This window comes from Wolffia australiana, chromosome 4, assembly GCF_029677425.1.
Source record: "Wolffia australiana isolate 7733 chromosome 4, ASM2967742v1".
In the NCBI taxonomy this organism is placed as follows: domain Eukaryota; kingdom Viridiplantae; phylum Streptophyta; class Magnoliopsida; order Alismatales; family Araceae; genus Wolffia; species Wolffia australiana.
The window spans coordinates 15853673-15870582 of record NC_135838.1 but is presented as its reverse complement, the minus strand read 5'-3'; the positions used below and the strand labels follow the sequence as shown (position 1 = coordinate 15870582).

At 37.4% G+C, this 16910-nt stretch overlaps 1 protein-coding gene and 1 long non-coding RNA gene across 6 annotated transcripts; one reads left to right on the top strand and one right to left on the bottom strand.

Moving 5' to 3' along the window:
- The first annotated feature begins 226 nt into the window (after positions 1–226).
- LOC144702081 (uncharacterized) lies at positions 227–3064 on the top strand. 4 transcript variants are annotated; one of them, XR_013581179.1, is made up of 4 exons: positions 227–784; positions 850–1108; positions 1174–1492; positions 2677–3064. It is a non-coding gene; the product is annotated as an uncharacterized LOC144702081 (long non-coding RNA). The 4 variants fall into 4 exon arrangements; XR_013581178.1 differs by having other exon boundaries at positions 227–939; positions 1015–1108; XR_013581177.1 differs by having other exon boundaries at positions 227–1108; positions 1174–1259; positions 1332–1492.
- Positions 1366–2983, bottom strand: MTACP3 (mitochondrial acyl carrier protein 3). 2 transcript variants are annotated; one of them, XM_078573953.1, is made up of 3 exons: positions 2872–2983; positions 2472–2679; positions 1366–1592 (listed from the first exon to the last, which is right to left on the bottom strand). In XM_078573953.1, the coding sequence occupies exons 2-3, from the start codon at positions 2649–2651 to the stop codon at positions 1398–1400; spliced, it is 375 nt and encodes a 124-aa protein (XP_078430079.1). In that variant the 5' UTR covers positions 2652–2679; positions 2872–2983; the 3' UTR covers positions 1366–1397. The 2 variants fall into 2 exon arrangements, with proteins under 2 accessions (XP_078430079.1, XP_078430078.1); XM_078573952.1 differs by lacking the exon at positions 2872–2983 and having other exon boundaries at positions 2472–2687.
- Positions 3065–16910: the final 13846 nt, after the last annotated feature.

The window sequence follows — 16910 nt, the reverse complement described above, 5'->3', positions numbered from 1 at the left end:
TGCTGCTTCAGCAGGATCAAGTCTCTCCTCCTCGGTTAGTCGCTCTGCGGCTTCTCTTCCTGCTCTTCTGGATAGCTCATATCCTCTACTGCCGCCACGTGGACGACCCCTCTGGCGATAAGATCCTCTCCCCTGTCTGCTGCTCCCACGCCCGCCACGTGTCCTTGAGTTAAAATTGCAGTCTTTTTTCCTCTGTCAATCGGTAAAATCTTGTTTGTGGTGTGACCCAGCTGCGTTTTGCAGGTGAAGGGGAGATTGGATGAACAGAAGGAGAAGAAGAAAAAAAGAAGGATTTTTTCTCTCTGGGAAGATCATGCTGGGTTAAAATTGCAGTCTTTTTTCTCTGTGAATCAGAGAAATCTTGTTTGTGGTGTGACCCAGCTGCGTTTTGCACGTGAAGGGGAGATTAGATGAACAACAGGAGAAGAAAAAAAAGGATTTTTTCTCTGGGAAGATCATGATGGGTTAAAATGGCAGTCTTTTTTCCTCTGTGAATCAGTAAAATCTTGTTTGTGGTGTGACCTAGCTGCGTTTTGCACGTGAAGGGGAGATTGGATGAACAACAGGAGAAGAAAAAAAAAGGATTTTTTTTTATCTGGGAAGATCAGGGGGATGAATATGATGGGTTAAAAGTGCTGTCTTTTTTCCTCAGTGAATCAGTGAAATCTTGTTTGTGGTGTGACCCAGCTGCATTTTGCAGGTGAAGGGGAGATTGGATCAACAAAAGAAGAAAAAAAAAAAGGATTTTTTTCCTCTGGGAAGATCAAGGGGATGAATATGATGGGTTAAAATTGCAGTCTTTTTTCCTCTGTGAATCAGTTTGGGGTGTGACCCAGCTGCTTCTTGCAGGAGAAGAAGAGATTGGATGAACAGAAGGAGAAGAAGAAAAAAAGAAGGGTTTTTTTTTCTCTGGGAAGATCAGGGGGATGAAGATGATGGGTTAAAATTGCAGTCTTTTTTCCTCTGTGAATCAGTAAAATCTAGTTTGGGGTGTGACCCAGCTGGTTCTTGCAGGCGAAGAAGAGATTGGATGAACAGAAGAAGAAGAAAAGAAGAAGGATTTTTTTTGGTCTGGGAAGATCAGGGGGATGAAGATGATGGGTTAAAAGTGCAGTCTTTTTTCTGTCAATCAGTAAAATCTTGTTTGTGGTGTAACCCAGCTGCTTCTTGCAGGTGAAGAGGAGGAGATTGGATGAACAGAAGGAGAAGAAAAAAAGGATTTTTGTTCTCTGGGAAGATCAGGGGGATGAAGATGATGGGTTAAAAGAACAGTCTTTTTTCTGTCAATCAGTAAAATCTTGTTTGTGGTGTAACCCAGCTGCTTCTTGCAGGTGAAGCGGAGGAGATTGGATGAACAGAAGGAGAAGAAAAAAAGGATTTTTGTTTCTCTGGGAAGATCAGGGAGATGAAGATGATGAGTTGTTCTGGGATTGAGACAAGAGGAATTGGACGACGTGGGAGCAGCAGGCGAGCTTATCGGCCGTCTCGTCAGGTATGTCGATGGAAAACTCCTGCTCCAAAGCCATCACCAGCTCCACCCTGTCCAGACTGTCCAGCCCCAGGTCCTTTTGGAAATCCGCCGTCTCCGTCACCTGGCCAATGCCCAAAACAAACCCAACTTAGATTTTTAACATGGTCGCATTCAACCTCATATGAAACATTCTGCAATGAGATGCAGATATATTAGATAGTTAGGCGGATGGTTTCAGATAGAAAGAACCGATGGATTCGATTGATAGGGTAGATAGATCGATTTAAAAAGCCAAATTTAGATAGATGGATGGATGGATGAACAGATTTAGATGAATAGATATATGGATGGATAGAAAGATAGATTTAGATAGATAGATATTTGGGTGGAAAAATAGACTTAGATATATGGGTAGAAAGAGAGATTTAGATAGATAGATATTTGGGCGGAAAAATAGACTTAGAGAGATATATGTGTAGAAAGATAGATTTAGATAGATAGATAAATGGATGGATAGAAAGATAGATTTAGATAGATTTAGATAGATGTATGGGTAGAAAGATAGATTTAGAGAGATGTATGGGTAGAAAGATAGATTTAGATAGATATCTGGGTGGACAGACAAACTTAGATAGTATGGGTAGAAAGATAGATTCAGATATAAACATGTATATGGATAGAAAGATAGACTTGGATAGATTTTCTTTAAAGAAAGATAGATATGGATAGATATATATGGGTAGAAAGACAGATTTAGATAATACATAAGATAGATATATGGGTAGAAAGATAGACTGAGATAGATTAATATATAGATAGAGTAAGATAAATAGATAGATAGAACTAGATAAAAATATAGATTTAGATGGATAGATAGATAGATTAGATAGAACTAGATAAAAATATAGATTTAGATGGATAGATTGATAGATAGATAGATTAGATAGAACTGGATAAAAATATAGATTTAGATGGATAGATAGATTAGATTGATGGGTACCTTGGAGGCGTCGATCCTGTCGTACTTCTTCACCAGCTCCATTACACGATTCATAACTTCAGCGGCATCGCCGCCGGTCGCCCCGCTCATTCCGCGAGCTGCTACTCCGAAAAGCCATCGATCCCTCGCCACCGCCCCGATCCGAACATGCCTCAGTATGAAGCTTGCGTACTGATTCATTGCTTTTCTGATCTCTCTATGACAGGTTCTGCCCATGTATGGATGAGAAGCGTGGAAAAACGGTCATCGGATGATAGAATGCGACAGAGAAGCAGACGGATGGACGATTAAATCTCCACCCATCAACGCAGATGGGGGAGATCATCGAATCCCTCCGCCGTTTGATTTTTACTCCAATAAAAAATAAAAGGCGTTAAGAAGGTGCGAAATGGAGCCGAACCCTCAAGAATCGAAGAGAATGGAAGGGCTGCTTCACGGTCGGCTGATGAATCTGCTGCTACTTTTGTTGAAGTCTCTCGTTGTGTAGTGCTCTAAACCCTTCAGAGCGTTTATATAGTGCTCGTCTTGTAGAGATAAGAGTCATGATAAAAGCAACTTTTGACTTGTGGGTAAATTGAGAAAGTTAGTTAAAATTGGACTTGTCTATAGATGCTCTTTTTTCCCTTGTATATATATATATAGAGATAGAGAGAGAGAGAGGGAGGGAGGAGGGGTAAATGAGGTTTACTGACGATTTTGGATCAATTTTCCTCGAGTTCAAGAGAGAATGTTGACTCTAGAAAAAAATTAACGAGAGACTTTCATTTATTTTTCAACAAACTGAATAATCTTAATCATGCACATTACATGCAAATAATAACTTACTCAGAGAAAATGGTGTAAAAGAATTATAATTGTAGGTCTTCAAATAAATAAATCTTTGTCAGTAATGGTACATATATAGGTATTAATAGTGGGTTAATAAGTCGTTTTTAGATAAAATAGTTCATTATATTCCATTTTATGAAACAATCATTTAAGGAACCATAAGAAATCAAATGATAAATATTAAGTTGAGTACAGATAAATATCTAAATCAATTTCTCTCAACAAAAAATCTTTTATAAATGATAAATATATTCTTTTTCTCACTCACACGGAGACATTCTCTGTCTCACACCAATATAAGTTAGCAAAATAATCCTTTAACTTGATACTGGTTTATATCTCCATCAAGTCAAAATATTATATTTTAAATCTCATTAATAATGTTCTTAATATAAAAAAACTCATACTGTACTAATTACCAAAATTATCTCCATCAAGTCAAAAAATTGTCTACCTTTTAATGCTAAGAAAATTTACTGTCCCCTTCTTCTTTTTTATGTTATTTATCCCTCATTTATTTTTAACTCTGGCTTTCCCTTATTATCAAATGTAATTTCAACCTTTGTCACCTGTATAAAATTCGACCTCACAAAAAATGGATAGCTTAAGTCTGATGAGTTTCATCGTATATTATGTTAAAAGTTTTCCTAATTTTTGTAGCCCAAATTTAACTTAAGGACTTCATAGTTTTACCGATCAGTGGAGTAGAAGCAGTGACACATATTATTGATAAATCCATGAACCGGTTTGTTTGGATCTCAGCTTTTCACCAATCACAAGAACTCACTCAAAAATAATCAAAGTAGATATTTCCCCATGTCCAAAATAAGTATAGACTATCCTGAGGTTAGGATGAGAGAGAAAGACATTTGATCATAAGGGAAAAGAGGTTGCTATCCAATTATGAGCAGGTGTCCATGATTATTCAGCCTACAACAACAATTCGTGGAAAAAAAAATATGGGTTGTGTTCTACAGAATCTTAGAACCAATGTTGACTTAGATGTAATTGGGTAAATGGTAACACGATAAATGCATGTATATTTCCATTAATTATAGATGTTTTTTGGTATTATTAATTTAGAATGTGTCATGTTATCACTTGAACTAACTAAATATTTATGCACTGGCCATAAATTCTAATTTTTGCACATTATGGATATTTTTTTACTAAACTCCTTGACTTCTTTGAAGTCAAGCAATTTTAGTGCTGATGAGTATTCTATAGTTTAACATGTGCAGAAATTTAAAGGAATGAGAAGATGGTGATTCTTAAAGAATTGGAGAATTTTTTGAGAGTTAAGTGTTTCTCAAAAGGGGCTTGAAAGGAGCAAAAGGTATTATGGGCCTTCAAAAGAGAGGTCTGAGGGAGATGGGACACAACTTGGCATGCCCATTGGGCTCTCAAAAGCCTTACAAAGAAATCAGCTAAAGATTACAAGGGGAAGCCCTCAACCAATGGAGAAAAAGAGGCAAAATGGCAAGAAAAGAGAATAAAAAATGCCCAAAAGGGTGTTTTAGTAATTCTCCCAATGTATAAATACACTTTTTCTCCCTCATTTACCCTCATTTCTGGATGTGCTCTAGCAAGTGGCTGGACAGCAGGACAAGGCATTTCTCAGAATCCAGGTTGTTCAACCTGCTTAATGTAAGTTTATTGAAGTTTTCTCTAAATCCTATCTCTTGTTTGCATTGTGTTCCTGGAAAAATATAAGGATCCATACTTGAGAGGAAGAATTTAGGGCTCATTAAACTTACATTGATATTTTAGGAAACTAGATTTACATTTTTCTCATCATTATCCATCCATTTACTGCTAAAATCCTTCATTTTCTCACTCTAAACACTCATTTCCCTATTTTCTCTATGTATAATCAGTTCTTTATCTCTTTAGACCTTCATCCATATCCCTAGTTCATCCCCTCAAAATTTTGGAAAAAATATCCTTCATTTGCACCTTCAAATTCCATCTCAAACTCCCTCTACCCCCTTCTTCACTTTCTCTCTCTTTCTCCTCATTTCTACTTTTCTCTCTCTAGAATCGGTTCTTTCTCTCTAGAAATTCATCCATATCTCTAATTCATTCTCTCATAATTTCATAAAAAATCATATTCATTTACACCTTCAAATCCCATCTCAAACTCTCTCTACCCCCATCTTCATTTTTTCTCTCTATCTTCTCATTTCAACCTTTTCTCTCTCTAAACCCATTTATTTCTATCTCCATAATCCATTCCTATCTCTCTCTAGATCCTCTACCATTTCCATCTTAAATCGCAAAAAAAATCAGTTCTATCCTTTGAAAAAAAATAATTTTCCTCCTTCCCACCGCCGCCGTGCACTGTCGTGCGGCGCTTGTGCAGCAGCGACACCCCTCTGCCCGCTAGTTTGTGCACAGGGTAGCGGTGCTTGTGCAGAGGTAGCGCGCGTGACAGCAGGGCACAGGAGAGTCATATGCATGACTTCGCCAAATCGGCTGTCCGGACCATATTGGGTCAAGCCCAATAGGGCTTAGCCCATTTGGCTAAGTCCTGACTTAGCCAAATTGGGCTGAACCTTAGCGGGCTGACCCACTAAGGCCAGCCCTATATGGGCCAGACCAGGCCTGCCGGCACGTCCGGTCTGTCGTCGCTGCTCCATCGCTGCCATCGCTGCCACCGTCGGCGATCGCCGGAGCAGGTAAAATCTCTATTTTTAACATTTAAAAAGTTATAAGAAAATCAGGAAAAATTAGAAACAAACAGGAAAAACTATTTTCTGCATTTAAAAATTTCAAAAAATCACGAAAATCCCTAAAATTAATATAATCAGTTTTCAGTGAATTTAAAATCTGAAAAATATCCAACTCTCATTTTTAATATTTCTAGTGGTTTTTGGTGTAAATTGAATTTCATAAATTTCTAAATACTTATTTTCGATTTCTGTTGTTAATTAAAATTAGGAAAATTAGTGTAAAATATTTTTGGAATTTTTATTTCTGCTTAAATTTAAATCATAGGAAATTATATAAATTAATAAAAATCCAGAAAAATCCCATAAATTGTACTTTTCACTTTTAAACTCGTTTTCTTCATTCCAAGCTTGAGAAAAATTCCAAAATTAAATTTCTGCCTCTTTGTGGATCGACCCCTTACTTGCCCTATATTAACTATATAGTAGTTAAGTGGAAATTATCATAAATATTGTTGTTTAAGTCTGAATTAAAACAACGACATAAAATCCCTAAATTTGGACTTATTTGTAAACTCAGCCAACTAGGGTCTTTCTTAGCATCTAGGTTGACTGTATTTATGTGACTTTACTTAGCTGAGTCTGAAATGACTGAGTCATTGCTGAACTGACTTGGATGATTTTTTACTCATTGGCTTTTAAGATTTTTCCTTTAGCTCATTGCCTAAAATGTATTTTGGGATTCCATTCTTCCAACCTGCTAGCTTGTTCTGCAACCCTCAAACCTAATATCTATATTTGATAAAGGCAAATTTTGAAAAGAAATAGAGATAAAATTATAAATTGTATTTATTAAACTAAATAAATAGTTTAATGTAGAACTAAATGACATAGAATTATGTAATTTCCCAAAAATAAGAATAATAATAATTTCTCATGAAATATTTCAACATATGTATTTACTTGTCATTAAATGGGAACAAATGGAGAGTATTACGATTTTACATAAAAATGACATTAAATATAATTAAAATATGTTTAAATACTTCAATTATGTTAATATATATTCAGATAGAATAACACTATTTTAAGCTAACTCATATGATGAGTATGACCAATCTTGTAACACTATTTAACCATTACTTTTGGGACACTACAGACGTAGAGTGGGTGCTCTTTAGGGAAAGAGTTTACTGATTTGTTAACCTAAATAAACCATTTAATGAAGAATTATATGCCATAGAATTCTGTAATTTCCAAAAAATCAAGAGTAAAAATAATTTCTCATAAAATATTTCAACATATGTATTTATTTATCATTGAATGACAATAAATGGATAGGGTTATGATTGTACATAAAAATGACATTTATATAATTAAAATATGTTGAAATATTTCATTTAGGTTAATAAATATTCAGATGGAATAACACTATTTGAGGCCTACTCATATGATGAGTATGACCAATCTTGTAACACTATTTATACATTACTTTTGGGGACACAAAGGGCATATAGTGAGTGCTCTTTAGGGAAAGAGTAAGGGGTCCTACAATATTGTAACACTATCCATATGAATTTGTGAATGATGTCATATTAAATTTTCATCAGATAACTCACTTCATGATTTGTGTAAGGGGTCCTACAACTTGAGGTCCCTATGACATATTCTGTGTTGGGTTCCATGCTTTGGTTCATCCATGGAAAAACACGTACCATGGATGCGGAAGCGTGGTCGATCGATTCACAATCGATCTAGAAAATAAACATTGCTAATACCTTGTGGGGAACTTGTTCCACCCTTGACTTTGCCGCTCCGAGATCGTTCTGAATCCATTCACGCGTCCAACCTTTAGAAGTGTCCACACGATCACTCCGCGATTGGATCTCCATGTCTTCTTCTTCAACTCTTCTTGAGAATCTAGAAGATCTCCTCACCATGAAGACACTCTTCCTTGGATGAATGGAGAAGAGAGTGGCGAAGGGGAGAGGCTCTCAAATCAGGCTTGCATGGGTGCTTCAAATGAAATCCCTTTCCCTCTTGATATTTCACTTAAGGTTTTTCTCAAAAACCCTCCAAAGTAAATATATCCACCAATGCCCTTACGACCTTGTGCGTCTGACCCTCTAGGCCCATGTATCGTTGTAGTTAATAATTTCAATGGCCCAATAACATTTATTGGCCAACCTTATTAATTAACTACATCAACATATAGATTAATTAAATAAGGATCGATTTAACCCAATTGATAGGTTAACTTTCCAGTTTCTGGGGTGCCAAGCTACACCTCGTGCTCTAGAAGATACCGAGTAGTCTCGAACTCTCTCATGGAACCTTTACCGTCATTAGTTACCGTATATGTATAATCCATCATCCGCACGAGACTCTTGAATGAATTAAAGCATGGTTTATCGTCAAACCCTAATCCGACATTCAATTAGAATTGATGCGTAACGGGGATCATTGGAGAACGCCTTCTCCAATATCCTCACTACCCTGGCTAGGGATTTTTCTGCATCTTCTTCTTTGAGTCAATCTCCTCTTATACTGAGGGCGGATGATCCCATCTTGACCACTCAATCATCTTTGTAAGCTTTTTACCACATTTGATCTATAACTTATTTGAATCCCATGATTAGAGGCTCGTAAGTCAAAGTCAAAATGTAGTCGTTCACTCATGAGATGTCTCAGGTCAGTGGATCACTTATACAACCGTGACTTGAATCAACCTGATTGACGTTTAGGTATAATACCATTCAGGGATTCATACGAATCATTTCAGTGAACTCTTTCTCCAAAGAGTACCTACTATCTGTCCTTAGTGTCGCCACACTAATAGCCACAGGATCAACTATACTTATCGAATAAGTAGGATCAGCTATTGCTATTCTACCCGGATAATTCAATGTCCATCTCGACTATCCTCGAATAGGAATATTTAGAATACATGTTTAAAGACCAGTGATCACTGTATTATGATCTCATCATAATTCACTAAGTAATTGCACGTATTCATGAACTTCATTATAAACATCACACAGAATAATAATGAACGTAAATATTTTATTCAATGGACTTAAATAAACATGGTAGTTTGATTGGCTTGACGGGCACATAACATCCATCATTCTGGTGGGTGGTTGTGCATCTACTATGACCTATGAGTTCCTATTCAGCGAGTTATAAAACATATTGCCTTGGGTGTAGTAATAAGTGCACAGAGATGATTGAGTTGTCAAGATGGGAATATAGACCCTCGATGTAAGAGGATACAAATCAAAGAAGATGATGAGATGAAGTCCTTGGCCAAGGTGGTAATATATCACAAAAGAGTTGATGAGATGCCAATGCATCAGTATTAGATGGAATGACTGATTAGGGTTTAATGATTGATTAGGAGCATAAGCAAATAATAGACAACAAGTAAGTGGTAGCTTATTACTATAGGCTTCAATGAAAGAGTCAATATTCTCGTTTGTATATTCTAGAGCAAAAGGTGTAGCTTAGCACTTTACATGCTGAAAGTTCAACCAATCAATTGGGTTAAATCAATCCTTTATCACTTAATCTATATTATGATATATATAATTAACTAGGTTTTCCAATAAAGGTTATCATACAACTGGAGTCACTAGCTAAACTAATATATGGGCCTCGAGAGTTGCACTTAAATGGCCTTTTGGATGTCAAAAATGTAAACTAACAGTTTAGAAGTTTTTCATAATTTTTTTTTATTTTACACAAATAGGATAAGGCCACCAAAGATAAACTATTCAGTAACCATTATTTATCCTTATCTCCTTGACATAACGGCAACGGTGGATTGACAATGTGAATCATGGAGATGAAGGAGGAGATCCAATGTGTTAGGATCACATGGATGCATCTAAAGATTGTACGCGAGAAAATCAATAGGTCTCCCTTGAGTAACTAAGAAATCATAGATCAAATGCATGCCAAGGTGATTTGATCATCAGGTTTTAAGATCCATCAGAATTTCATTTTAATTCTTATGTTGTGCAAGTCATCTTAGTTTCATGTCAATCACAACCCTAGAATCCAACGCCCACTCTATGTATACTATCTATATTTTTTAAATTTATCTAGGAGAATATAATCGATTTCCTGTCCTTGAGAAATTTTCAGCAAGTCGCTGAACTTAAAGTATATTTATCGAGATTCAAAGATCTTATGTGCCTCTAGGCCCATGTACCAGTTTAATAAAGCACTCAAATGGTGTAATAATATTTATTATCCAAAAATTTTAATTAACTAAATTAATATATAAATTAATTAATCAAGGATTATTTAACCCTAGTGATAGGCTGAGTTTCTTTCATGTGGAGTGCCAAGCCACACCTCATTCTCTAGAAGATACAAAGGACTATGTCAAGTTTCTCATGGAAACTTTACCATAATTGGTAACTTTGTACGTATAATTCTTTACGTCAATGAGAATACTAATAACTCATGGTATGGTTAATTCTCAAACCCTAATAATTCATTTTATAAATTATTGGTGTGTCGCACAAAACATCAGAGAATACCTTCTCCTATATCTCAAATACAATGGCTGGAGATTTACAATTGATACTCTTTCTTGAGTTAGTCTCCTCCTATACCTGAGTTCAAATTATCATATCTAGAACACAACATAAGTCTTCTATTGTTATTTTTTTCTTTTGTAAAATTTCTGTTTACTGAGAAATAATGATATATTCAATCATGGCCATCTAATTATCATAGCAAGTATGGGATATGTGTTCAGTTTTTACTATTGTATGGTTATATTAGTCCATATTTATCGATGATGGAGATGACATGGTGTGGCACCAAATTGAATTCCTCCCATTAAACATTTCATCATCAGAGGAACATATCAACGTCAACATCAACTATCCGTCACTTAAAACTCATCATCATCAGTAGTCACTGTAGGGTTTGACGGTCCCGATATGGTATGGTTTTTTGACATGGATCTAAACCTTACCTGAAGTTTGGTCCGGTTCCGTCCCGGTCTTATTCGGTCCCGGTCTGGTCCTGTTCTATTCATGTTGACTAGTCAAAGATGAAAAATTGGCAAGAACATTTCATAAAAGCTTTGGCATTACAAGGCAATTTAAAATGTCCATCTTGGAAAATGAAAAACACCATTTAGATATTTCTTCCTAGATCTGATATGGAGTAAAATAATGAAAATTATGCTTAACATTCACATCAATATTTGTGCATAATCATAGATTTCTCTATTCTTTGAGTGATATTTCATATAGCAACATTGATTAAATTTCAAAAACATATCACAACGCATGTCATCTCATGCTAGATTCTATTGTTTTGTAATGTTTCAGTTTATGCATTAAAATTTATTCTGAAAGATGAAAAAATACTAACTTTTTTAACATTTAAAAGTGATGTCTTTGTTGAGGACCTAGTCCTCAAAAAATCTAATATATATCACATTTCTTGTATTGATAAATTAGTAAGGTATATTTTTATTTATTTCATAATTTTTGGATATTTTGAGAGTGAAAATTTAATCCATCCATGAAAGGAATCAATTAAAAACCAAGGAAACAATAAGATTCATTTATCAATTTTAGTTCTTGTGGTTTATTACCTTTCAAATTAAAATTTAAAAGACTAACCTTTTCATTCATTGGTAATAAATTTTTTGAGCTTTAGTACTGATTGACTTAATTTTTGTCTTTGAGTAACTATTAAATCAGATTTAAAGTTTATTTAAATTTAGAGTTGAAATTATTTTTTATATAATTTAACTAAATTAATGTGATAATGCATAAGAAATCTGCTAATTTATTTTATCTAGATTTCATGATCTGCATTGGTAGAGGGTAGGGCATCACAATGAATTAGATTTCATTTTTTAAAAGATATACCCTTCTTGTAATTAAATTTCTGGAGTGGTATATTTAGTGAAATCATTTCTGTGGAGAACAGAAAACCTGTAAGACAACCTAGAAGAACAAAATACAGATTGTGTTCAAAGGGGACTGAAATGAAGGCTGACTACCTATCTTTGATACTCAAGAGCAATTTTAGGAAGTGCTATTCTATAAAATATATAAAATAAATGTGCATATGATCTTATCATGATGGTTTTAGTCGAGCATAAAACTCCATTAGTTAGATTAAAATCTGAATCAATTTGGTATAGTTTTTGTCAGCTATGTACGAACAAACATACCAGCAGCCGGGCTCCATATTTAGGGTTTTAGAAAGAAACATACAACATAATTTCTTACTCATAGTCTGGGGTGTGAATACCCATGAGATACACTTGCGGGCTTGGGCCTGGGCCCCGGCTTGGAGAGGGGCCAAGCCTAGGCCCGGGCCCAGCCTGAGTTTATGTGACTTAATTCACATAAAGATATCACTCAAAAGTTGAAATAAAAAGTATATTAAGGGGATCTGTTTAATTATTTTTAATGATCTGATGGGAAATTTCAGTCAGTGAAAATTAGAGCTCACAATTTTAAAGAAGAGTCCAATCTTATTGTTATCATATATATCCCCCCCTCGTGTTACTCATAGTTTTAGCCAATTCTAGCCATTGTAAATTACCATTGTCAAAGAACTGTATACATTACATGGTAATGACTCCTATTACTCTCCTTTTGTCAGATTTTCTTGTCATATCATCAGACCTGAAAAGGTTCCCATGAACATGGCATTTTTTTGGTTCTGTTAGATTCTCTGGCCTGCCCTAACAACAACATAGTTGGCATTATCTGGTGGGTTATCTGGTCTGCCGTAATGACATTGCTGCTCTCGTCATCAACCTTCTCCTCAAGTTGGTATTCTGCTAGAACCAATCTATCAAAAGATCTGACTTTTGGTATTGCCAATTGAGCCTCCGAGCATTCTTGCAAGTACTTCATCTGTGGAAATAAAAAAGGCCACTCTCCACGCGCACCATCATTGTCCCCATCGTTAGTGACCTACTCTGTGGCCGCATCTTGCAGGGCACATTGGCCATCTTTTGCCAATTTCACAGTTCTCTTGTCTTTACCAAACTTCAGAAGCTCATTGGCTCTCTTCTCAAAAAGACCAAATTTGGGCAATGGATACTAGGCTTCGATAAATGTCAACATTGGTTTTGAAACCTCTTCTGCTGTCTTCAAAAACCATGTGTCCTCATTTATTTTGTAACTTCCTAATATAGAACATGTTCTATCTTCATCAACTTCTACAATGTGCCCCATGGAGCTTGACTCATGACTAGCCATCAATGTGCCCCATGATTGTGGTGGCGACGACGTCAGCGCGTCGACACCGGACGCGTCACCACCGTCATCAGAAGTCAACGCGACCGCCGAAGACATGCCACCATCATCACCGAATCAAGTCAATGAGCCAGCATCACGCACGTCTCCACACACGCACGCCCCTTCACGCGTCTTGACACATCGCCAATGGCAGATCCACAACTGGCCCTTGACGTGACACGAATCACGTCTCTCGTCTTTAATTTCTCGTCTTTAATTTCTCGTCGTTAAGTTGTATTTTCTCTTTCCTCCAAGGCCTACATGTATAGGTCATTGTTTCAAGAATTGAATTTATTGTTAACTCTTCTTGGAGGACTGTCCAGCCTCCCTATCCCTTCTCCAACCCTTCCACCGCCGCCTCTGCCGTCGCCGCCACCGCCTCGCGTAGCCAGCCACCTTCTTCTCCATCTCTCTCTCTCTCTTTCTCTTGTCTCTCTTCTCTCTTCCCCTCTCTACCCTCGCCCACGATCGCCAAGGCTGCCCACCCTTGGCCGCCCAAGGCTGCCGCTCAGGATTGCCCTAAGGCCACCCTGGCCGCCCGGGCTGCCCAACCAGGGCTGCCCAGGGCTGCCCAAGGCCGCCCCCAGGCCGCCTGCCCAGGGCCGCCCCAGGCTGCTGCCTAGGGCCGCCCAAAGGCCGCCCATGCCGCCCAATCAGGGCTGCCCCTAGGCCGCTCGCCCAGGGCCGCCCTAGGCTACCCCATGCCGCCAGCCCAGGGCCGCCCTAGGCCACCCTAGGCCGCTAGCCCAGGGTCGCCCTAGGCTATCCCAGAGCGCCCTCCCAGGGCTGCCCAAAGGGCCTCCCCCAAGGCTGCCCTAGGACTACCCGTCCCAGCCTACCCATGCGCGCCTGTCTAGCTCGTGTCCGCACTCGTCCGTCTCGTTTTCTGCCAGGGCCGTACAATGCGCGGAACGCCCAAACCCTCTCATCCAGTGGGCCAGTCAACGCCCAGAATCGTCCAGTCTCGTCACGAGTCAGAATTCCCTGTAGCCTCTTCACGCACTGCGGTGCCGAGGTACGCCTGAACTCTTTGGTGTCGTTGTTTCTTCGTCCAGTGTTCCGCAAGAATTCTCCACTGCCGTCAGATTTGACTTGATTTGGAGTTCTCTATATCTTCCTCTATCATGAGTTTCTCTCGTGACGTGAATTTGGGTATTGAATTTGGTGCTTCGGCACCGTTGCGGTGGTTGAAGACAATACTCCTGCCCTCGACGAAGAACCGGGCTGCACCACCAGTATTTCATCAGTTTTAAGTTCCGAATTCGGTCGCGTGAATTTCTGTGGTCTGTTTTATCCATCCATCCAAATCCATCTACTCCCTCCAACCGTCGTTGTCCTATCCATCCCTTCAGTCGACCTTATTTCCTTAGCTGTCCTGCATCAGATTGTTCATCAACTACATCTCTTTCTCCTTTTTACTAACTATTATACATATGGCCATATCTTCCTTAAGTAGCTCTTAAGAGTATGTTTATTTATCATAATATCTCAAAAGAGCAAACATGTCCAGATTACTCTCCAACCTCGAGGTCAGGCCTCTGATTTGACTGAAAATCCACACTTGACCACTGCTTAATATGGGTTATGGTTCAGTCATATATGGGTTATAATCATATAAAGGAAATTTATGATGTCACTCAAAGTGATAATAAAAGTAAAATGATGAAACGACCATTGCTGATTGGGTGGATCGATCCATGCGCGTTCTCTAAGAGCGTTGTACGGCCTTGGAATACAAATTAGCCTCATACATTGTGAAATATGATTGATTTATATGATCCCCCCCTCTGTTAATGCTTTTGATTGGGAGGATTTACTCAATGATGTGGTTTATTGTTTGCTTACTGGCTTGCATCAAGAATCTGAAGGTGTATGTACGCTGCTATTTGAAGACACAATGATGCAGGTCCAAATAGAAAAGTATCGAAGTCAACTTACTATAGAGGATTATTCATGGTTCTTTTGGGGTAACTGCAGTAAAAAAATTATACAAACCCGCAGAAACCTAATTCTATCTCAAGAAATCAAGGCCCCATGGTGATAACAAAGACCAATTATGATATCTTTATTGTTGGTACTACTGGCACACACATGTTAGAAGAAACAAGGGCAATCTGTATTGGCATCCAATCTACTAAGCATAAGTAGTAACATGATTAAAACCTTGAATGGGAACAATAATTTACTGTAAAAATGTGCCCATTAGGGATATGGAAAAAATAAAGCAAGAGCTTCAGCAGCTGCACAACCTGGTAAAAAACATGGATAGTGTTGAGTATGCATCTTTTTTCTATTCAGGTACTTCCTCTTATGCCTCAATGGTTGATGAATTTCATCAGATTGATATTTGGATATTAAACTATGCTGTTACCGACCATATGCCTCTCTTATATACTGTAGTTAAACCTTATGAAACATGTTTTAGCGGGAAGCAAGATCGAACTTCAACAGTTTGTCATCAACCTGTTTTACCTATACCAATGCCTTTCATTTTACTAAACTATGTGTGAGCTTATCCGTCCAAATATTAATTTGCCTAGCCTCTTGTTAGCTAGTCTTTTATTATGGGGTTGATGCTTTCTATGTGACAAGGTGGAGGGACTGAAGCATGGGCTAGCTAAGATCTGATTACTATATTATTTGGCCTATACATGTCCTTTGACTAGTAAGTATCCCTTGAAACATTTAAAGCGACATTAGAAGTAAAGGAGCATCTCTAGCTGTTTCACTGACAACTAGGACAACCCTCATGTCATGTTTCTAAAATATATTTCCTGGCATATGTCAAGGATTAGATGTGAGCACCCTTGATTGTCCCATACGTCATATGGCTGGACATAAGCAAATTCTTTATCCAGCTGTTCAATCTTCCTTTAGAATGTGTTGAACATATACATTATGATGTTTGGGTTCTTTCTCCATTTCAGGATTTACATGAATTTTAATGGTTCCTAATCTTCCTAACTTTTAATGCTTTCTAATTTTCATTGATCTCGTGAGTCAATTTCGTTGGATTGATCTCATGAAGCATTCATCAGAGATCTGTGAGTTCATTGCCATGATTCATCACCAATTGGATTCCATGATTAAATAGATAACAATTTTAAATAGATAATGGGAATGAATTCATCAACTCTGAAAGACTACCTATTAACTTAATGATCTAGGATCATTCATGAGTCATCAAGTCCTTTTCAGGATATAATGTTCAATACATTAGTCAGTCATCTAAAAAAGACGTACAATCTGAAACAATCACATCAAGCATGGTTTTAATAATTTACTCGAGGCCAGAAACTTAATGCCCAGTTCAATATTAAGAGCCTAAGCCAAATCAAATATCTTTTGGGATAGGGATAGCTCATTATTACAGAAGTATCAGCCTGTCTTAACAGAAATATATTTGTGATCTATTGGACAAAATATGTCAAAGTTAGTGAATTTATCCTATGGACATTAATCTTAAACTTAACTTGGATGACCATGAACGCGAGACTGATCCCTTATATTTCCAAGGCTTAACTGGTAAACTTGTTTATCTTTCTCATACCCAGCCAGATATCTCCATTCAGTCAACGTTCCTAATCAATATATGCATCAACCTAAATAGTCTCACATGCAAGATACACATCAAGTTTTAGGATATTTGAATG

What these genes read in the sequence shown, in the direction of transcription:
- MTACP3 (XM_078573952.1), bottom strand. Translation starts at nt 2,687, where the DNA reads ATGGGCAGAACCTGTCATAGAGAGATCAGAAAAGCAATGAATCAGTAC. An exon ending in ACAGGATCGACGCCTCCAAG is followed by an intron (nt 1,593 to 2,471) that starts GTACCCATCAAT and finishes GGCATTGGCCAG; the next exon opens with GTGACGGAGACGGCGGATTT.